The sequence below is a fragment of the Perca flavescens genome, chromosome 1 (assembly GCF_004354835.1).
Source record: "Perca flavescens isolate YP-PL-M2 chromosome 1, PFLA_1.0, whole genome shotgun sequence".
Taxonomy (NCBI): Eukaryota; Metazoa; Chordata; class Actinopteri; order Perciformes; family Percidae; genus Perca; species Perca flavescens.
This window is the reverse complement of record NC_041331.1, coordinates 18,798,540-18,820,622: the sequence shown is the minus strand read 5'-3', so window position 1 is coordinate 18,820,622 and position 22,083 is coordinate 18,798,540. Positions and strand designations below refer to the sequence as shown.

Here is a 22,083-nt window from a genome sequence, read left to right as displayed (position 1 = left end):
CTAAGCAGAGATGGAGTGACCCTGCCGGAGGAAGCCCGGGGCCCCGTCTGGAGCCAGGCCCAGGCGGTGGGCTCGTCGGCGAGCGCCTGGTGGCGGGTTTGCCACGGAGCCCGGCCGGGCACAGCCCGAACAAGCTACGTGGCAACTCCCCTCTCCATCCCATGGGCCCACCACCTGTGGGAGGAACCGTTGGGGTCGGGTGCGATGCCACATGGGTGGCAGTGAAGGTCAGGGGCCTCGACGGACCAGACCCGGGCAGCAGACGCTGGCTCTGGGGACGTGGAACGTCACCTCTCTGTGGGGAAGGAGCCGGAACTGGTGCGGGAGGTGGAGCGCTACCGGTTAGATCTGGTGGGGCTTACCTCACGCACAGTCTTGGTTCTGGAACCATACTCCTGGATAGGGGTTGGACTCTTTTCTTCTCCGGAGTTGCCCAGGGTGTGAGGCGCCGGGCGGGTGTGGGGATACTCAGAAGCCCCGGCTGGCGCCGCTGTGTTGGAGTTTACCCGGTGGGGACGAGAGGGTCGCCTCCCCACGCCTGCGGGTTGTGGGGGGAAAACTCTGACTGTTGTTTTGCATATGCACCAAACAGGAGTTCGGAGTATTCGGCCTTCTTGAGACCTTGACTGGAGTCCTGCATGGGGCTCCAGTGGGGACTCCATTGTTCTGCTGGGGACTTCAACGCACACGTGGGCAATGATGGAGACACCTGAGAGGCGTGATTGGGAGGAACGGCCTCCCTGATCTAAACCAGAGTGGTTGTTTGTTGTTGGACTTCTGTGCTAGTCATGGATTGTCTATAACGAACACCATGTTTGAACGTAGGGATGCTCATAAGTGTACCTGGTACCAGAGCACCCTAGGCCAAAGGTCAATGATCGATTTCATAATCGTTTCATCTGATCTGAGGCCGTATGTTTTGGACACTCGGGTGAAGAGAGGGGCAGAGCTGTCAACCGATCACCATCTGGTGGTGAGTTGGGTCAGAGGGTGGGGGAAGACTCTGGACAGACCTGGTAAGCCCAAACGTGTAGTGCGGGTAAATTGGGAACGTCTGGAGGAGGCCCCTGTCCAACAGACTTTCAACTCACACCTCCGGCGGAGCTTTTCGTGCATCCCTGTGGAGGCTGGGGGCATTGAACCCGAGTGGACAATGTTCAAAGTTTCCATTGCTGAAGCTGCAGCGAGGAGCTGTGGTCTTAGGGTCTTAGGTGCCTCAAGGGGCGGTAACCCACGAACACCGTGGTGGACAACGGTGGTCAGGGAAGCCGTCCGACTGAAGAAGGAGTCTTTCCGGGATATGTTATCCCGGAGGACTCGGAGGCAGTTGCAGGGTACCCGAAGGGCCCGAAGGGCTGCAGCCTCTGCCGTGAAAGAGGCAAAGCAGCGGGTGTGGGAGAAGTTTGGAGAAGACATGGAGAAGGACTTCGGTCGGCACCAAAGTGCTTCTGGAAAACTGTTCGCCACCTCAGGAGGGGAAGCGGGGAACCATCCAAGCTGTGTACAGGAAGGATGGGACACTGTTGCCTCAACTGAGGAGGTAATAGGGCGGTGGAAGGAGCACTTTGAGGAACTCCTGAATCCGACTAATACGCTCTCTATGTTAGAGGCAGAGCTGGAGGATAATGGGGGATTGTCGTCGATTTCCCAGGCGGAAGTCACTGATGTAGTCAAACAACTACACAGTGGCAAAGCCCCGGGATTGATGAGATCCGTCCAGAAATGCTCAAGGCTCTGGGTGTGGAGGGGCTGTCCTGGTTGACACGCCTTTTCAACATTGCGTGGAAGTCTGGGACGGTGCCAAAGGAGTGGCAGACTGGGGTGGTGGTTCCCCTTTTTAAAAGGGGGGACCAGAGGGTGTGCCAATTATAGGGGTATCACACTTCTCAGCCTCCCTGGTAAAGTCTACTCCAAGGTGCTGGAAAGGAGGGTTCGGCCAATAGTCGAACCTCGGGTTGAGGAGGAACAATGCGGATTCCGTCCTGGTCGTGGAACAACGGACCAGCTCTTCACTCTCGCAAGGATCCTGGAGGGAGCCTGGGAGTATGCCCAACCGGTCTACATGTGTTTTGTGGATTTGGAGAAGGCGTATGACCGGGTCCCCCGGGAGATACTGTGGGAGGTGCTGCGGGAGTATGGGGTGAGGGGTCTCTTCTCAGGGCCATCCAATCTCTGTACAACCAAAGCGAGAGCTGTGTCCGGGTTCTCGGTAGTAAGTCGGACTCGTTTCAGGTGAGGGTTGGCCTCCGCCAGGGCCGCGCTTTGTCACCAATCCTGTTTGTAGTATTTATGGACAGGATATCGAGGCGTAGTCGGGGTGGGGAGGGGTTGCAGTTTGGTGGGCTGGGGATCTCATCGCTGCTCTTTGCAGATGATGTGGTCCTGATGGCATCATCGGCCTGCGACCTTCAGCACTCACTGGATCGGTTCGCAACCGAGTGTGAAGCGGTTGGGATGAGGATCAGCACCTCTAAATCTGAGGCCATGGTTCTCAGCAGGAAACCGATGGAATGCCTTCTCCAGGTAGGGAATGAGTCCTTACCCCAAGTGAAGGAGTTCAAGTACCTTGGGGTTGTGTTCGCGAGTGAGGGGACAATGGGAGCGGGAGATTGGTCGGAGAATCGGCGCAGCGGGTGCGGTATTGCATTCAATCTATCGCACCGTTGGACGAAAAAGAGAGCTTAGCCAGAAGGCAAAGCTCTCGATCTACCGGTCAGTTTTCGTTCCTACCCTCACCTATGGTCATGAAGGCTGGGTCATGACCGAAAGAACGAGATCCAGGGTACAAGCGGCTGAAATGGGTTTCCTCAGGAGGGTGGCTGGCGTCTCCCTTAGAGATAGGGTGAGAAGCTCACTCATCCGTGAGGAGCTCGGAGTAGAGCCGCTGCTCCTTTGCGTCGAAAGGAGCCAGTTGAGGTGGTTCGGGCATCTGGTAAGAATGCCCCCTGGGCGCCTCCCTAGGGAGGTGTTCCAGGCACGTCCAGCTGGGAGGAGGCCTCGGGGAAGACCCAGGACTAGGTGGAGGGATTATATCTCCAACCTGGCCTGGGAACGCCTCGGGATCCCCCAGTCGGAGCTGGTTAATGTTGCTCGGGAAAGGGAAGTTTGGGGTCCCCTGCTGGAGCTGCTCCCCCCGCGACCCGACACCGGATAAGCGGACGAAGATGGATGGATGGATGGATGATAATAACTTTAATTAAAACAGTCCATGTACAGAAAATCCACCTGAGTGAGCTTTTTCTAATTAAATGATGTGTGCTTTATTAGCATGAGTATTTCAGGACAACATTGTCATAGCATAAACAAATACAAAAGGTACAATTCATAAAAATAAAGTACCGGTTAATAAAATGAGCCTCAAGGAAATATTGTGTTTTAAAGTCACTCAATTCATAGACAACAACAGAGTTTAAATTGGGGTTTTTGTATATGTTTTTGTAGAATTGACTTGGGCAGGTATGTTTTATGTATTTTTATAATCTATTGTGTCCCAACAAAAAACATATTTAACTTCAGTGGTTGTGCCAGTAACAACACAATTCAACCTTGTGTCAAAGTCTCAAGTATGCAGTGAATGCAATGAAACAATGTTTAATACTATCTGTTTTGTATGTTAATATGTATTACTCATTTGCTAGGCCTTAAGAGAAGAGGATCAGAATGGAAGCCTCTTTGTTCATATTGCTGGGGCTTCTTTAAATCGTTTGAAACTTGTATGGAGAGTAAGCACTGTTTAACGCTTCAGTGTGCATATACTGCCATCTTGTGGTTACAATTAAAATTGTATTACTAAATCAGAATCCTGGGTTTTAGTTGACTGATAACTAAACAATGGCAGGTATTTTTCTTTCTTTGATACAGTACAGCATGCCATTTGTCCCTCAAAAATCATGTACAGTAGTGTTTTAAAATTTTGCTACAGTGCCTTCTCGCATAAAGAAATAAGTAATAATGTCATATTGGGCCCTATGTGTGCTTATCAACAGCTACAGTGAAAACTTTTCTAAAAGAAATTGGTGATGAGTTCCCAAAAGTAATGTTTGAGTGCTCATAGCAGCACAAAACAATCCATTCCTCCATTGTATTTAAGTGGCAGACACATTTTCAGAGACGCCTATCTAAAACCTGAACACATAAAACCCTAAGTATCTGCAGGGCCAAGCACCATTTGTTGTGAGTGAGAAATTGGGGGTGAACCGACACTCAACTCCGCTGATCTACATATTTTTTAGCCTCCTCTAGCTCAGTGTGTTGGTATTGGTTTCTCTCATCAAATCCATGACAGCCAACATATTATTAGCAAATATAAATTGCCCCACTGCTTACTGACCTATAGGTAAGGTAGTCACTAAGATAGCCATCCACAGATACAGTTCAGCCTAAGGGCCGTTACAGAGTCAACGCGAGCAAGCGACCCAAGCGACCCAAGCGACGAGGGCGATGCGCTCCCTTTCGTAGTCTAAACAGCGTACGCAAGCGTCACGGGCGATGCGTGAAATACAATACACTGCTCACGCAACAGGGGGTAGTAAAGTCGGGTGATATTCAGATCCAAATGGCAACTGAAGAAGTACTGATAAGTGTCTGAATGTCCGATTCTCTCTGACCTTTCTTATACAGCTATAAATAGAAAGGCTGCTGCGTGAAGTAAAGTTGCCCAGGACGTTGACATGTCAGGTCGGTTAAATGTGATATAGCGGTATAATGTCAATAGTTAGACTGTTGCTAGCTAACCAATTAGCATTAGCAGGTTTGTTTATCAGTACCATGGCAACGCTAACTTCCGTCGGATAGGAACCGTCCGTAGCTTTTTGCAAGAGTTCAATTTTTTGAACGCATCCGGATGACCAACTGACACGATTTTTTTCGCACCGCATTCGTTCGGACCCGTTCGCATGCGGTCTGCGAATCTCCATAGGAAATGAATGACTTCCGGTCGTTTCGAAGCCGTATCAGAGCTGATTTCAACTGCCAGTGTGAAGGCAGCTGTCAGTACCCGATCCGTTCCACCTGCACAATCCGTTCTGCGCATGCGCAAGATGTTAATACCGTTTTACGACCTGCCCGATCTGTTCCACGCAAGGGGGTAAGCTTCGCTTCAGAACTCGAGCCATCATGGCGCCATTTTGTTGCTAACTGGCCATCACCTCCTGTTAGCATTCCGCTGACCGCCATTTTTTTTTTACGTCACTTGACTGCGAATAACTTTACATCTGAAGCGTTTAAAGACTTTATTTGTCCGTTGTTTAGTTCCAAAGAAACACGACAATGTATAAAAGGCTTCATTACCTTGTACCTCATGTTATGGCTCCGTAGCAGACGTTTTTGTAAAAATAAGCTAACGATTGTGTCATAACCAAGTGACTAACTGTCGCGTAGTAGAGGAATTACCGTATAGTACAGGAGAAGCTCTTGAGGCAGTTTCGACTTACATGAGATGTTTAGGTTTAATTACTAATGTTAACTAGCATGTTAGTGATCAATAATTAGCCTGTGCCCATGTTATCTCCTTACATACACCTACAGTCTCCGTATCTGTAAGATTGGGAATGATTGAGATTTCTCTTGGCACAGCTACCAGAAGACTTACAACGTTCAGACACGTTGCTCACGTCACATTCTCTCAGTTGGAGGCTGCGCAGTAAAGCTGGCCATCACCGGAAAAGTGCTTCTAATAGCCTTCACTGGTCTCCGTCCGGAGCAACGGGGTCTATTGGTCCATTATATACTGTCTATGGTTCCACGCTAGCCTCCACCCAAGCTAACAGCTAATTCGGCTAACCGCTAGCAACCGCTACAAATAACACATGCGCAGAACGGATCGTGCAGGCAGAACGGACAGCTAGATTCAGTCTAAAATAACGTTAAGTCAAACATAATGGGAAAAGCAGGCCACAGCAAAATTAAGACTTTACAGTAACAATAAAGACAAGTATTGAGTGATTGTATTTTAAATGAGCACAAGTAAAGTAGAACTGGCGTAACAGCTGTTATATATGTTAACGTTTGTTTTGAAGTTTTATTTTGAGCTGTTAGCTAAACTAACGTTAGCTTAACTGTGGAGGCTGACGGACGGCGAGACCGCTACAATCAGCTAGCGGTTAGCCAAATGAACTGTTAGCTAAAGTAACGTTAGCTTCCCAGTGGAGGCTAACGGCAGACCGCTATAATCACCTAGTGGTCCGCCCGAATTAGCTATTAGCTAAACTAACGTGAATTAGCTATTAGCTAAACTAACGTTAGCTTCCCGGTGGAGGCTAGTGTGGGAACAGATCGGGTAGTGTTGTAAAATCATCGTACCACAGCGCATGCGCACAACGGATTGTGCAGTTGGAACGGATCGGTACTGACACCAGTCGGTACGCGATCCATTCTGCCTGCACGATCCGTTCTGCACATGCGCAATCTGTTCTGCACATGCGCAAAATATTCGCGCATGCGCTATTGTACGAGGATTTACGACACTGCATGATCTGTTCCACGCTTCCGGTCGACAGCCAAGCTAACGTTAGTTCATGACGTTAGTTTAGCTAACAGCTAATTTGGCTAACCGCTAGCTGAGACAGCATGTAATAACTTTAAAAGACCCTCAAAATAAAACTTGAAAATAAACGTTAACATATATAACAGCTGTTACATCAGTTCTACTTTACTTGTCCATCCGTCTTTGTCCGCTTATCCGGTATTGTGCTCATTTAAAATACAATCACTCAATATTTGTCTGTATTGTTACTACTGTAAAGTCTTAATTTAGATGTAGTGTAGCCTGCTTCTCCCATTAAGTTTGACTTAACGTTATTTTAGACTGAATCTAGCTGTCAGCTAGCGGTTAGCCGAATTAGCTGTTAGTTAAACTAACATTAGCTTCCCAGTGGAGGCTAGCCATAGGCTAGCGTGGAACAGATCGTGCAGGTCGTATTTTCGGTAAAAGAGGGGGGCGGCTCAAGATGGCGGAGAGAGCAGATGCACTGTGAATGGCTCAGAGTAGCAAAGCCTTGAATATCAACAGAATGAACTTTTAACTCAACAACACCCTGAGATATCAGATGTAAAATTGTAGGGAACTTATTATAATAATTCAGAAGCGTGTGAGTGTCCCGGAGCACCTCCTGGAATACGATATATTGCAAACCATAACATGGCTAGCACAAAAGCTAATGCTAAATCGAAGGCTCTCCAAGAACACGACTATGGCGGTCCTGAAAGGATGGAAACTAACACCAGAGGTACTAAAAACATCTTAGAATCTCCTTCTAAACCAATTAGCTAACCAATTAGCATTAGCAGGTTTGTTTATCAGTACCATGGCAACGCTAACTTCCGTCGGATAGGAACCGTCCGTAGCTTTTTGCAAGAGTTCAATTTTTTGAACGCATCCGGATGACCAACTGACACGATTTTTTTCGCACCGCATTCGTTCGGACCCGTTCGCATGCGGTCTGCGAATCTCCATAGGAAATGAATGACTTCCGGTCGTTTCGAAGCCGTATCAGAGCTGATTTCAACTGCCAGTGTGAAGGCAGCTGTCAGTACCCGATCCGTTCCACCTGCACAATCCGTTCTGCGCATGCACAAGATGTTAATACCGTTTTACGACCTGCCCGATCTGTTCCACGCAAGGGGGTAAGCTTCGCTTCAGAACTCGAGCCATCATGGCGCCATTTTGTTGCTAACTGGCCATCACCTCCTGTTAGCATTCCGCTGACCGCCATTTTTTTTTTACGTCACTTGACTGCGAATAACTTTACATCTGAAGCGTTTAAAGACTTTATTTGTCCGTTGTTTAGTTCCAAAGAAACACGACAATGTATAAAAGGCTTCATTACCTTGTACCTCATGTTATGGCTCCGTAGCAGACGTTTTTGTAAAAATAAGCTAACGATTGTGTCATAACCAAGTGACTAACTGTCGCGTAGTAGAGGAATTACCGTATAGTACAGGAGAAGCTCGCAGGCAGTTTCGACTTACATGAGATGTTTAGGTTTAATTACTAATGTTAACTAGCATGTTAGTGATCAATAATTAGCCTGTGCCCATGTTATCTCCTTACATACACCTACAGTCTCCGTATCTGTAAGATTGGGAATGATTGAGATTTCTCTTGGCACAGCTACCAGAAGACTTACAACGTTCAGACACGTTGCTCACGTCACATTCTCTCAGTTGGAGGCTGCGCAGTAAAGCTGGCCATCACCGGAAAAGTGCTTCTAATAGCCTTCACTGGTCTCCGTCCGGAGCAACGGGGTCTATTGGTCCATTATATACTGTCTATGGTTCCACGCTAGCCTCCACCCAAGCTAACAGCTAATTCGGCTAACCGCTAGCAACCGCTACAAATAACACATGCGCAGAACGGATCGTGCAGGCAGAACGGACAGCTAGATTCAGTCTAAAATAACGTTAAGTCAAACATAATGGGAAAAGCAGGCCACAGCAAAATTAAGACTTTACAGTAACAATAAAGACAAGTATTGAGTGATTGTATTTTAAATGAGCACAAGTAAAGTAGAACTGACGTAACAGCTGTTATATATGTTAACGTTTGTTTTGAAGTTTTATTTTGAGCTGTTAGCTAAACTAACGTTAGCTTAACTGTGGAGGCTGACGGACGGCAGACCGCTACAATCAGCTAGCGGTTAGCCAAATGAACTGTTAGCTAAAGTAACGTTAGCTTCCCAGTGGAGGCTAACGGCAGACCGCTATAATCACCTAGTGGTCCGCCCGAATTAGCTATTAGCTAAACTAACGTGAATTAGCTATTAGCTAAACTAACGTTAGCTTCCCGGTGGAGGCTAGTGTGGGAACAGATCGGGTAGTGTTGTAAATCATCGTACCACAGCGCATGCGCACAACGGATTGTGCAGTTGGAACGGATCCGGTACTGACACCAGTCGGTACGCGATCCATTCTGCCTGCACGATCCGTTCTGCACATGCGCAATCTGTTCTGCACATGCGCAAAATATTCGCGCATGCGCTATTGTACGAGGATTTACGACACTGCATGATCTGTTCCACGCTTCCGGTCGACAGCCAAGCTAACGTTAGTTCATGACGTTAGTTTAGCTAACAGCTAATTTGGCTAACCGCTAGCTGAGACAGCATGTAATAACTTTAAAAGACCCTCAAAATAAAACTTGAAAATAAACGTTAACATATATAACAGCTGTTACATCAGTTCTACTTTACTTGTCCATCCGTCTTTGTCCGCTTATCCGGTATTGTGCTCATTTAAAATACAATCACTCAATATTTGTCTGTATTGTTACTACTGTAAAGTCTTAATTTAGATGTAGTGTAGCCTGCTTCTCCCATTAAGTTTGACTTAACGTTATTTTAGACTGAATCTAGCTGTCAGCTAGCGGTTAGCCGAATTAGCTGTTAGTTAAACTAACATTAGCTTCCCAGTGGAGGCTAGCCATAGGCTAGCGTGGAACAGATCGTGCAGGTCGTATTTTCGGTAAAAGAGGGGGGCGGCTCAAGATGGCGGAGAGAGCAGATGCACTGTGAATGGCTCAGAGTAGCAAAGCCTTGAATATCAACAGAATGAACTTTTAACTCAACAACACCCTGAGATATCAGATGTAAAATTGTAGGGAACTTATTATAATAATTCAGAAGCGTGTGAGTGTCCCGGAGCACCTCCTGGAATACGATATATTGCAAACCATAACATGGCTAGCACAAAAGCTAATGCTAAATCGAAGGCTCTCCAAGAACACGACTATGGCGGTCCTGAAAGGATGGAAACTAACACCAGAGGTACTAAAAACATCTTAGAATCTCCTTCTAAACCACCAGCACCACTGAAAAAGTCAAAACCAGACAACGTCGTGACTGCTGAAGCCAATGCTGACAACGCCTCTTACTCTGTGATCCTGGCTGCTGTCAGCACTCTTCAAAGCATGATGCAGGACTTCAAAGCGGAGCTAAAGCAGAACACGCTGACCCTAACCAACATCGTGAAAGCTGTGGAGTTTAACTCTGCCGAGATCAAAGATTGTAAAGAACAGTGCCAAAAGTTGCACGTCGAGGTGAAACAACTGAAAGAGGAGAACACAGTTCTGGAGAAAAGAGCTGCAGAAGTGGAAAAAAGAGCTGTAGAGTTGGAGCGTTATAAAAGAAGGTGGAACCTGCGAGTAAATGGCTTACAGGAAGGAAAAGACAAAAACACACGACAAATCATCTCTGATATCATCGGAAAGATTGTGCCACACTGGAAGGAGAAGATGGATTTCATCCTGGATTCGGTACACCGACTGGGGCCGAGTAACACCAACCGCCCTCGTCAGATCATCATGCAGTTAACAGGACGCCACTTCAGGGACGAACTCTGGTGGATCACCAAACTTCACCCCGTCTGTAAAGATCTCAACATCCGTTTCGCAGAAGACCTCACCAAGGAAGACAGGGAGGCGCGGAGGGCTGTATGGCCGAAAATTGAACAAGCAAGGAAGGCAGGACTAAAGGCAGTGTTACGGGGCCCACATGCTTTCATTAATGGACAAAAAGTCTCACCATAGACATAACTATCCAGGGTATCCGTATTCTCAGGGTTTTGCTACTATTATCTACTCTTAATAGGAAACCTTTACTGCTGTCTTAAGTAAGTTCAGTAATCCGTTGTTGTTGATTGTTTATTCATATTTTTTGTTTGTTTTTGTTCCATGTTCAGTCTAAAGAGTAACATTCCTCTAATTTCTGTTAATGCAAGGGGTTTAAGAGACATGACCAAAAGAAAAAGTATTTTTTTATTTTGTAAAGGGAAGAAGTCAAATATATTTTTTTTGCAGGAAACACATTCCAAGATTGATGATGTTATATTTTGGTTTAAACAATGGGGAGATGAAGCTTACTTTAACCACGGTACTTCAAGGTCAGCAGCTGTTGCCATCCTCCTAAATAACTTCAAAGGTCATATTGTTTCCCACATGGCAGATGAATTTGGTCACTGGCTGATTCTTATCATCAACATACTGTAGATGGTCTGAAATTCATCTTAGTCAACATTTATGGATATAATATTAGTAGAGAAAATCGAAACTTACTTGAACAAATTAGTTTACATTTAGACAATCTCAAATTAACACACTCAAATGATAACATTATCATTGGCGGCGACCTAAACCTAGTTCATGATGATTTTTTTGATAAGTACCCTTGCAGATATGCTGCAAGTCACCCGAATACAATATTCACGAGCTTTTGCGAAAAACAGAATTTGATTGATACTTGGAGACACTTAAATCCAGAAATATCTAAATACTCCTGGTTTAGCTCAAACCACAATTATAAATCCAGAATCGATCACTGGTTGATTGCAAATCATTTGCTAGCTTATGATATTAGCTCTGATATTTCTGCTGCTCCACTAACAGATCATAGTGTTATTCTACTACAGATCAAACCCAATGGCAACAACATCCACTCACACACATATTGGAAGTTTAACTCCAGCCTGCTCAAAAATAATAACTACTGCCAAAAAATCAAATTATTAATTAAAGAATATGCCAATTCTGAGGAGCTAACAACTGCTACCAAAAAGTGGGAATTCATAAAATATAAAATACGCCAATTTACCATCTCATTCAGTAAAATAATTTAAAAAGATAGTGAAAAACAAGAAGTAGACATTATTAATCAGTTAAATATGTACTGTAATAAACCAAACCCATCTGAAGACGATAGACAAATGATTTTAAACCTTCAACCTAAACTAGATGAAATCTACAGTCATAAGGCCCAAGGGGTGTTCATTAGATCCAGAGCTAAGTGGATAGAGGAGGGTGAAAAAAATTTAGCGTATTTCTGTGGTCTTGAAAAAAGAAGACAGGAAAAAAATAGCATCAGTTCTCTGATGGTTGATAATAATGAAGTCACAGATGAAAAATTAATCTCTTCAGAAATCTGGAAATTCTATAGCCAGCTCTACAGCTCTAAATTTTCTAGCGTGAACTGTCAGAATTCTTTTCAGGACATAGCAAAACATATTCCAAAAATAGAGGATGGCCTCAAACAAACATGTGACAGTCAAATAACAATTACAGAACTTGATGCAGTAATTGGTCGTCTTTATCTTAACAAAGCCCCTGGATCCGACGGTCTCACAGGTGACTTTTACAGACAGTTTTGGATGGATTTAAGAGACCTGCTGCTACAAGTCTTTACCGAAATATTTGAAACATGTGTGCTTCCACCAACAATGAGACATGGAGTTATCATCTCAATTCCAAAACCCGGGAAAGACCCCAGAATTATAGATAACAGAAGACCCATTACACTCAGAAATTCAGACTACAAACTCCTAACTTACATCTTTGCTTCTCGTCTTCAAACAGGGATTTCAAATATTATTGCAGATACACAGTCAGGGTTCTTAAAAGGAAGGTCAATCCACAACAATATAAGATTGGTAATGGACATCATTGAGTATAGAAACCAAACAGAGGATGATGGTTTCCTTCTTTTTTTTAGACTTCTATAAAGCATTCGACTCCGTGGAGCATCCGTTTATTCTTTCGGCGCTCGAACACTTTGGATTTGGAATCAAATTTAGGAAATGGGTTGGTGGATTATATCGAGATATTAGTAGCTGTGTCCTATTACCTAGTGGTACCACCCGAAGCTTCAAGATTAATGTGGGTATTCCTCAAGGTTGCCCCATCTCACCATACCTGTTCATCTTAGCTACAGAAATGCAAGAAATCTATATCAAAAACTGTAATGATATAAAAAAAATTGATGTACTTGGCACAGACATAATAATTAGATAACTAGCGGATGACACAACAATATTCTTAAAAGATAAATACCAACTATCAACAACTATTGCCAAAATTGAAAAATTCTCCAAAGCCTCAGGTCTAACATTAAACTTAAAAAAGTGTGAATTGCTGGCTGTACACGACACTTTACTGAAAAACATCTGTAATATCCCTATTAAATCAGAAATCAAATACCTGGGGATTTACCTCTCCAAGGACCAAAAACAAAGCCAACTTTTGAATGTAGAAAATAAAATTAAAGAATGCAAATCAAGACTAACTATATGGCTACAGAGGGACCTATCAATACTAGGTCGAATTTACCTAACTAAGATGGAGTGTTTATCAAAATGTACCTATCCAGCCTACTCCAATGCCATTCCAAACAATTTGATTAAATCTATCAACCAAATCAACCTAAACTTCATCTGGAGAAACAGACCACATTATATGAAGAAAAGCAATTCAAGGGTTCTCTATTCTGGATAAAAAATGCACTAACCACTTTATTAGAAATTGTTTTATTGATTATCTTTACCCTAAAATGCATAATAAAAATAATATACTACAAAAATTTGATAAAGTTTCAATCACTAAACTAAGAACAATGTATCTAACACTCCCTATTCCTCCCAAAGTGAAAGAAACACATTTCAAAGTAATGAACAACATTTACCCCTGTAAAGAATTACTGAGACTTCGCTTTGGTGTAGATGATAATAAATGTACATTCTGTGAAAATTATGTTGAAACTACGGACCATATGTTTTTCTCATGTAATGTGATACAGACATTTTGGTGTGATATACATACATGGGTTAAGCAACAGATGTCTTCATTCCCAACCTCTTTCTCCTGTGACAATATAACATTTGGATTGATATTGCAAAGCAAGGGTGTCTGTACTAATACAATTGTATGTCTAGCTAAATTCTTTATTCACAAATGTAGAATTATGAAATCCTCTCCCAAATTTGTTTTTTTTTTAAATGAATTTAAAATGTACTTGAAATCCTTAAAAACTCTGAAAAGTCCTAAAGCACAAAACATATATGATACCCTAAAACACTTCCCAACTGAGATTAATAGCTGAACAATGACTGGAATCCCTTAATAACCATCCTTACTTTTGTTACTAAGACTACATGTATATTTCCTGTTTGTATTATGTGCTGCTCCATCTGGCTATATTTTCCTTGTATCCCACTTTGTTATAACGAGTTTTATGCAGCCATGTTTGTTTGTAAATCTTAATATTTCAATAAAAAAAAAAAAATCTTGCGTGCGCAGAACGGATCGTGTACCGACAGTACCGATGCGTTGACTCTGTAACACCCCTAAGCACTGTGCCACATGTATGTTTTACATTAAAACATGATTTATAAAATCATGCCAACAATTATTATGTTAATTATGTTAATAGCTAATAGCTATGCAAAAAAGGTGTGCAACTCAATTTTATACAATATATGTAGTAGGGGGTCCCTGCTCCATCTCTCTCTCAGTTAAGGGGTCCCATCTCTCTCTCAGTTAAGGGGTCCTTGGCTTAAAAAAACGTTGCAGACCCCTGATCTAAACTATTCATTTGGGAAGGAGAAGAAAAAAAAACTAATATTAAAAGGATTTTGACCCTCTCGGCACTCCATACTTGTAGAGCGCGTCTCTGTCAGTGACGCATGTTACGTAGAGTCGTTCAATATTCACATTAGCGAGCTTTAACATTGAGAATATGTATTACCGAATCAGATAGTCGTTATTCAAGTGTGCTCAATTTAAAACTATTGGTGTCGTTATTTGCACATCTATAGTGTGGACGAAAATGACCGATTTGGCAGATTCCTTGACCAAAGAAGGCTGGTAAGTAGCATAGCCAGTAGCTAGCTAACGTCAGTGAGTAGATACTGTCTATGGTAAGCTACCGTTAGCTAGCTAGCTAACTCATGAAGTGCCAGATTGGTGTTTGCTCACAACACTAACGTACACGTTAATCATTAGCGTTAGCTATCAATTTACATTGGAGTTTTGCGAGAGTACGAAGGGTTCCAAAGTACACACAACCACTTTAGGTTGTGCGGATCGTGGCAATGTTATTCATTTGCCTGAAACGTAACTTAAACTAAGGCTAACTAACTAGCGATAAGAGCTAGCGAGATAACTAACGTTAGCTAGCAAGGTACAGCCAACACACACGTAGCATACCATTATCTTAACGTAAAAACTGTTTGCGTCAACTGATAAGCAGTAATAACGTTACAATGAGCGCCGACCTTGGCTAAATGAAAAAAAAAAACTTGCAGCGCTGTTGAAAGTCAGAACTTCCCAGCAGCACGTATTACTGTAACGTTACAATATCTAGCTAACGTTACTAGAGTGATACATGTAACGTTAGCCCACCTTCGTCTTTAAAACAGCCAAATATAAACATTTACCTCGTTCCAGTTTTGTTAATGGGGCGGTATTTTTCTGAGGCTAATAAAATAAAACCCAATGTGCCTTCTAAACTTAGCTAGCTAGAGATATTAACGTTTACGATGCTACTGCGGTTGTCCTGTGTTTGGCTAATATATATTTTCACCTAAAATGATGAGGACTTTCCTCCGGCCTTAAAACAAATAAATAATAGCCGCTATAATTAATTCTTACCTCAAGGTGAAACAAATGTATATTAAATTATTGACATTGTTAATTCGTCGTCTCGTTTTGTGGTCAACTGACTGACTTGTAATAAACTTGATTAACTAATAACTTAATTAATCTGAAATTATCAATATTAGCAGATGTCTTGTGATTTAAATGTCGTGGGTAAATTACTTATCTAGAAGTTTTTGAATATTTGAACATTGTTTTGGTTAGGCATGCTCACCTGCTTTTTGAAACCTCTGCCCACTTCATCATCTTCCCTCTCTACCTTGTCATCTTACAGGTTCCTCAGTGATGAAGGCATAACAGAACTGAAAGGATCTGCTGAGAAAATAACACACAATGACATTATTTGTATTGCGCTTGACGTAAGTTTTAATCTGGCAAGTTTTACGTATAGATTTTTCCAATTTAACAGCAGTCTGCTCTGTATTTATGTAGCAGCATGCAGATACTCTAATCACGGGTTTGCACTGTAAACTGTTGTGGGGAATGGTTATTAAATACTAATTGCTTTTCAGGCACCTACTGATGTACACAACAACAGTACACGCTAATGAACCAAACAAAGCAATGAGCACACAGTTTTAAACTGGATGTCAAATTCTCTTCTCTGTCAACGTTCAGGGCGTTTGATATACAGGAAAATGGGAAATTGATTTTAATACCTTTTTTATTAAAAATATTTGGAAAAATCCAACCTTTAAGGACACCAATTTTCTTTGTGAATGAATAATGTATCGTAAATAAATAAATATTCTTCCTTAAAATACAGGGGGTGTAAGTACACCCCTATGTTAAATTCCCATAGAGGCAGACAGAGTTTTATTTTTAAAGGCCAGTTATTTCATGGATGCAGGATACTATGCAGCCTGATAAAGTTCCCTTGGCCTTTGGAATTAAAATGGCCCCACATCATCACATACCTAGAGATTGGCATGGTTTTATTTCAGTTAGCCTAATAGCTGGTTTGATTTGCATTTAGAGATGATCTTATGGAAAGTACCCCATCATACCCCAGGTATGGTGAAGGCTATTTTAATTCCAAAGGCCAAGGGAACTTTATCAGGATGCATAGTATTCTTATGAGCACCACTGTATTTAATAGTGTAAGTAGACTTCTGTGAAAAGCATATTATGGAGCCTATTGCTAATTATGTATGACCCACTATTGGCAGACACAGTATCTACACTTTCCATCTTCAGTTGCCCTAGCTCTAAAGATAATCTTGCACCTTCACATCAAACTATTTCCTTTGCCCTTTTTGATCAGCCAGTTAAATCAAGTCCATTGCATAGATTGCAACATGATATCACAAATAAACATGAAGCCAAAAATCTATTTAAGTTTCATGTCATGGAGAGATGATATATAATGTTGCCATTATGATTAATAATACTTAAAAAAAAAAGAAGAGTAATATAGATAAACAACACACTAGACATTACATGAACACAAAAGCGGTAATAAGTAAAGAAGAACCACAGTCGTAGACATGGAAATGCTTTTCTGTTAGATAGACAATGTGTAACTGTTTACACCTGACTGGCAGTAAAAGACATTTCTAGAACACACTAGTTAAATGTACTGCAAAAGCCTTGACCTTTAGCTTTTGGCCAGGAAGGCTGCCAAAAGATCTCAGACTGCACTTATTGCGTACCTGGTTGAACCAACATGAAGCACATTTGGGCTGAAGCTTGTTGGGCAGTGGAATCTTTCAACAGTCATAGTCATATTTCCCCAACCCTGGTAGAAGCCTTGATACGGCCTTTTGAAATAATTGTATCGTAATCGTTTAAAGAAATTCATTGAGACATCAATGTAAAGAAGCAATTGCTTCTTTTAGGTTCACTGGGGAAATAAAAAAAACCTACGTTCAGAGATATTGTCATCTGCAGCAAAACAGATTTGTAAAAAGGATGGGTGAGGAACCCACATGGAATTGGTACCTTGGTCCATGGTCCTGCAAGAACTGCAAATTTGTCTAATAGTGCACAGATATGGTTACTTGTCTGCTTCCAGTTGGCTACATGATTTCCATTTGTGGGACTAAAGTTGAAAGTCCTCCTCCCTAACATGCAAATGAATAGAATTAGGCAGATTATTTGTTATTTTGACTCAAAGTACAGTGTAGGTAAACACATTTTTTTGAAGGTATTTTAGGCAAACTCTTATATGACATTTGTTATTTATTTTTAATTAAGCAGTATCTCCTTTGCAGAGTGACCTTAGGCCTATTGGGAGAAAATTTCTACCGTCTGATATCAATAGTGGAAGAACTGACAAGGTGAGTGGTACATAGATTCATATACATCCATTTCAATGCTATATTTCTGAATCTTGGTGGAAAGTGATGCGCTATGGTTACTGTTTTTTACAGATGAAAGTTGCTTAAGTTTTTGCTGAAATGCGGTTGTCATGATTGCCACTAGATGGCGCTAACACACTGCCAAACAAGGGTCAAAGAACTGCTTCTTCACCTGTGAAACTGGAGTTGAGCAACTGTAAAGAAAAAATGTTCCAGATATTGTCAGAGAATTAAAACATGTAATTCTATGTGAGCATAACCCCTGCTCCCTTCAGGCTCAGAACAAGATGCACACTTGTGTAACCCTGGTCATACGCTCTGCCGTGTACAGTGTAAATGTCTAACTATGCCACTATAATTACATTGCCTTACATACATATTGCAGTAACATGCAATATTACACGTTTAGTTTCACAGAACTAGAATCATTATTTGAGAGGATAGATCTGATAAACGGTTTTATATACAATGGTCACTGAATCTAAAGGTAACCCATAAAGCAGTTTGGAGGAATAAGTAAACCTCTGCTGACACAGGTATGCTAAATGGAAGGAGTTTTTTTGAATATGCCTTTAGAAATTAGAACTTTTTGGTGTAACCATTGATAAATACTCTTAATTTTGTATTTTGCTGTTGCAAGCCTCCCCAACATGCTGTTGATTTGCCTTTTCAGCTATAATTCTTTTGTTGTCTCTTGCACATGGCCAGTTGGAAGGTCCATGTGTTCTTCAGGTGCAGAAGGTGAGGAACGTCTCGGCTCCTAAAGACCATGAGGAGTCCCAGGGCGCACCGCGAATGCTGCGCCTACAAATGACAGATGGGCATACCAGCTGTGTAGGATTGGAGTTTAAACACCTGTCTAAGATTAGGTACCCATATAACAGTTTTTTTGTATTTAGGAATATGTTTGGTTTAGTGCAAATAACTGGATGAATTATATTATAATTGCCTAGGAAGTTAATATCACTGTGTAATACCGATAAGAAATAACATAAGTTGTCTTGTTTAAAAAAATAAACCATTGTAAAAATCTAGTATTTCTAGTAGCTACATTTTAGATGCAAAGCAGGATGTCATTCAGCCAGTTTCTCGTGTATTCAAAGCAAATGTGTAAGATTCTGCTCCAGCCTTCTCTTTCACCTCCTTGTCAACACTCTCACCCCACCACATGCCTCTGTTTTTTTCTTTTATCAACAATTTCCACGTGGTGGCAGCTATCTAACAATTTCAAGCTTTAATTACATCTCTGTCCCAGCAACTGTGGCCTTGGTGACTGCTGCCATGGTGACTAGCCAGTCTGTACAGGTGGAGTGGCCAGAACGTGGGCCTTGACTTCCTGATGGGAAGAGAGGAGAGAACAGAACAAATCCCCTCTTTATGAGCGGCACACACACACACACACTGGCTGCCAACAGCGGTGGTTAGTGTTTCTTATGAAAGCGTCCGCTTTAGTGTGCGTGAGGATATAAGTGAGTGGCAAAGACGCATGAGATGGATTACATTACTGTTCAGTGTGTGAGACAGGGATATAGAGCGATGACCAACATTAAGTAGCAACATTGATTAGATGGTGAATAGTGTGTATATGTGCTTGTATGTTTTTAAATTGAGGATAGAGAGAGCCTTGCTTCTGCATTAGCTGCTATCATGAAAACAGCATCTATCCCAGAGGTTTGGAGTGAAATCCCTAATTGTTGCTTTGGCATCCGGCATCAGTAGCTGGAAATCCCTCTAAGTCCCTGTGCCTTCTTAATGAAAGCGGCAGAGGCCTTATCAGGCCTGATGAGATAGAGGGGCTTTTAATTTACCATGAGGATGGGTGAGCAGCTGGGATTATTAATAGTCTCTCCTAGCCTCGCCACCCATCCCCTGGCACTGCTCCATGTCATTTGTAAAGTGGTATGGGTAAGGCAATAAGGTGTGGGGCCTGGTATATGCAGTTCGAATATCTTAAAGTTAGCAATTAGTTAAACAAGTTATATATGAAGCATCCTTTTATACGTACATTTTTATTGTTTTGTTTTTCAGTCTAAATACTCCACCGGGAACAAAGGTAAAGCTCCTTGGTACAGTCCAGGTTAAAAATGGTCTTTTGCTGCTGGATGACTCAAAAATCTCTGTCCTTGGGGGAGAGGTTGATCACATGGTGGAGAAATGGGAACTACAAAGGGTGAGAATTGATTTTGTTAATGTTGACTCAGCTACTTGCTAAAAAAATATGCAATTCATATGTTGTTGCATTTTTTCTTAGTTTTTAAGAATATTCTGCCATTACCATTCTACCTGCAGAGTCTAGCCAAACACAGCAGGAGTAACATTGGAGCAGAAGGTGGACCTCCTCCCTTTGTGCCATTTGGTCAGGTAAGGATACTATTCTACAATATAAGTGCTTCTCCGACATAAACACCAGAAGGAAACAATAATGTAGAAAAATGATTATAAAATAGCAAACTAACTAATCCTGAAAATGTTTAATTTTTAGTTTTAAAAGTGTATGGAAATGAGATTTTAGCAGTGACTTAATAGAAGTCAGAGTTACTGTTGAATAAAAATAACCTCACATATGTATTTTAGATGCCAGACACAAGCCTGGCTCCAGGAGTGGGCCTTGATGTCCCTTTTCTTGGCAATGTTCTTTCTGATCTTTATGAACTAACTGTGAAAGTCTTCAGGAATTTTTAAAATGCATCACTGAATTTTAATTCTGCACATATTGCACTATAGAAAGTGCAATGACTTTCTCTATGTGGTGTGTTTCATCACCAGAAATAAATAATACAATACTTAAAATATACACTTCCATCACATTGTCAAACAATTGATATTTATACACAGTTTTTAGATTTAAAAAGAATAACTGCTCAATTCCCAGTGCTCTCAGAAACTATTGAACCACCTAAAAACGTTCACATTTTGTGGTTTTGCACATCACCACATCATTTTTTCATTTTAAAGCTACTGAGCCTTAGTCAATACTCCCTTGGCAAGGATCACAGCTTCAGAGTGGGATACATCCGTATCAGCTTGACACTTGGATTTTGGGATTTTCACCCACTCCTCCCTCCAGATTTACTCAAGCTTTGTAAAGTTGGATGAGTTGTATTTTGGAATTATCATTCAACATTCTCTAGATTTTCAGTGTAGATGTATTTCTAATGCTGGGTCACTCCAGGACTTAGTGTTGATTGGATGTCTGTTTAACCCTTTAAGTCTTCCCGTCAACCTTGAAAAAGTTTGTTGTTGCTTTTTCCAACATTTTAAATTGTAGAATTTTTCTTCTTTACATTTTCAGCACTTATTTTTACGTCCCATATTTTCTGATATAAAACAAAAATTGAAAATGGGTCAATTTGACCCTAAGTCAACACACGGGTTAAGATTGTTGCATATAAATAATCCCATTGGCCATCCTAGCAGATTCTCTTCAAAGCTGTGCTTGTGTTTCCCTTGGCTCTATGTTTCACTGGACATGTTGTGTCCCCTGAAGATGTACATTTAGTTTACTTCTCATTAGACAATAAGATGATTTGCCTCATGCTTTGAGGCAAATTTGACCTGGGAAGTGTTACCCACACTTCAGAGCATTGAAGGAAAGTAGAATGCTTAGTAGAAAGTTTTAGTCATTATATTTTCATCAATTCCAGTAGGGCTGTACTTGACTCCCAATTTTGTCAGTTGAATCGATTTTGGCTGTCCAATAACAATATTCGACTATTCGTTCCTTTTTTCAGGTATTCAGTATTAAGCGACGCTTATTGAACGGGGTTCAGCGGGACGTTAAGGGTGACAAAGAAGTTAATTTAATTATGTAAAAAAGCCAAGTTAGCCCTCCGAGCTAATGTGCGCTAACTACTGTAGCCGAGGGTAATAAAATACAAAAAGCAGAGGCTCTGTAACCTGAACCAGCTTAAACCAAGATGTCCAACACATTTTTTATCAACTCTCATATTGACAACGGCAGCGCATAACGCTACAGCTTTGCTTCTTCCGTTTTTTTCCCTTCACAATAAAAGCCCACCCTAAATTTCCTCTGAGCATTTCGCTAAGAGGCAACCCAGGGGAGTCAGCGCCTCTGCCTCAACTACAGCTCGACCACAGGGAGTCATTCACGGAATTGAGCAGTTTCACGTAAAAAAGTTTCTTTGGTGCTATACAGCCAACTCGCAAAGTCTTGGAGGGGAAACAGTGAGGTCTGTGTGTGCTATAAAATTACATCGTTAATTGGGGGAAAAAAATTTTATTCGGATTTTATCTATTTCAATCTACCTGGGTGTCCGCCCAAGTAGAACATCTGTATGGAAAACACTGCACTTACCATGTTGGGATTGCCAATGCAACAAAAAGATGGTAAACCTTCTCAGAAGCAAA

At 41.9% G+C, this 22,083-nt stretch overlaps 1 protein-coding gene across 3 annotated transcripts in view; it reads left to right on the top strand.

Annotated features, from left to right (window-relative positions):
* The first annotated feature begins 14,399 nt into the window (after positions 1-14,399).
* tdrd3 (tudor domain containing 3) overlaps positions 14,400-22,083 on the top strand; it is a 17,468-nt gene continuing 9,784 nt past the window's right edge. For 2 of the 3 annotated variants that reach the window (XM_028583984.1, XM_028583976.1), the window contains exons 1-6: positions 14,400-14,623; positions 15,690-15,774; positions 17,629-17,694; positions 18,424-18,584; positions 19,744-19,885; positions 20,005-20,076. In XM_028583984.1, coding sequence (XP_028439785.1) covers positions 14,586-14,623; positions 15,690-15,774; positions 17,629-17,694; positions 18,424-18,584; positions 19,744-19,885; positions 20,005-20,076 — 564 coding nt within the window. In that variant the 5' untranslated portion in view covers positions 14,400-14,585. The remainder of the gene's footprint in view (positions 14,624-15,689; positions 15,775-17,628; positions 17,695-18,423; positions 18,585-19,743; positions 19,886-20,004; positions 20,077-22,083) is intronic. The other variant, XM_028583991.1, reaches the window with a different exon arrangement.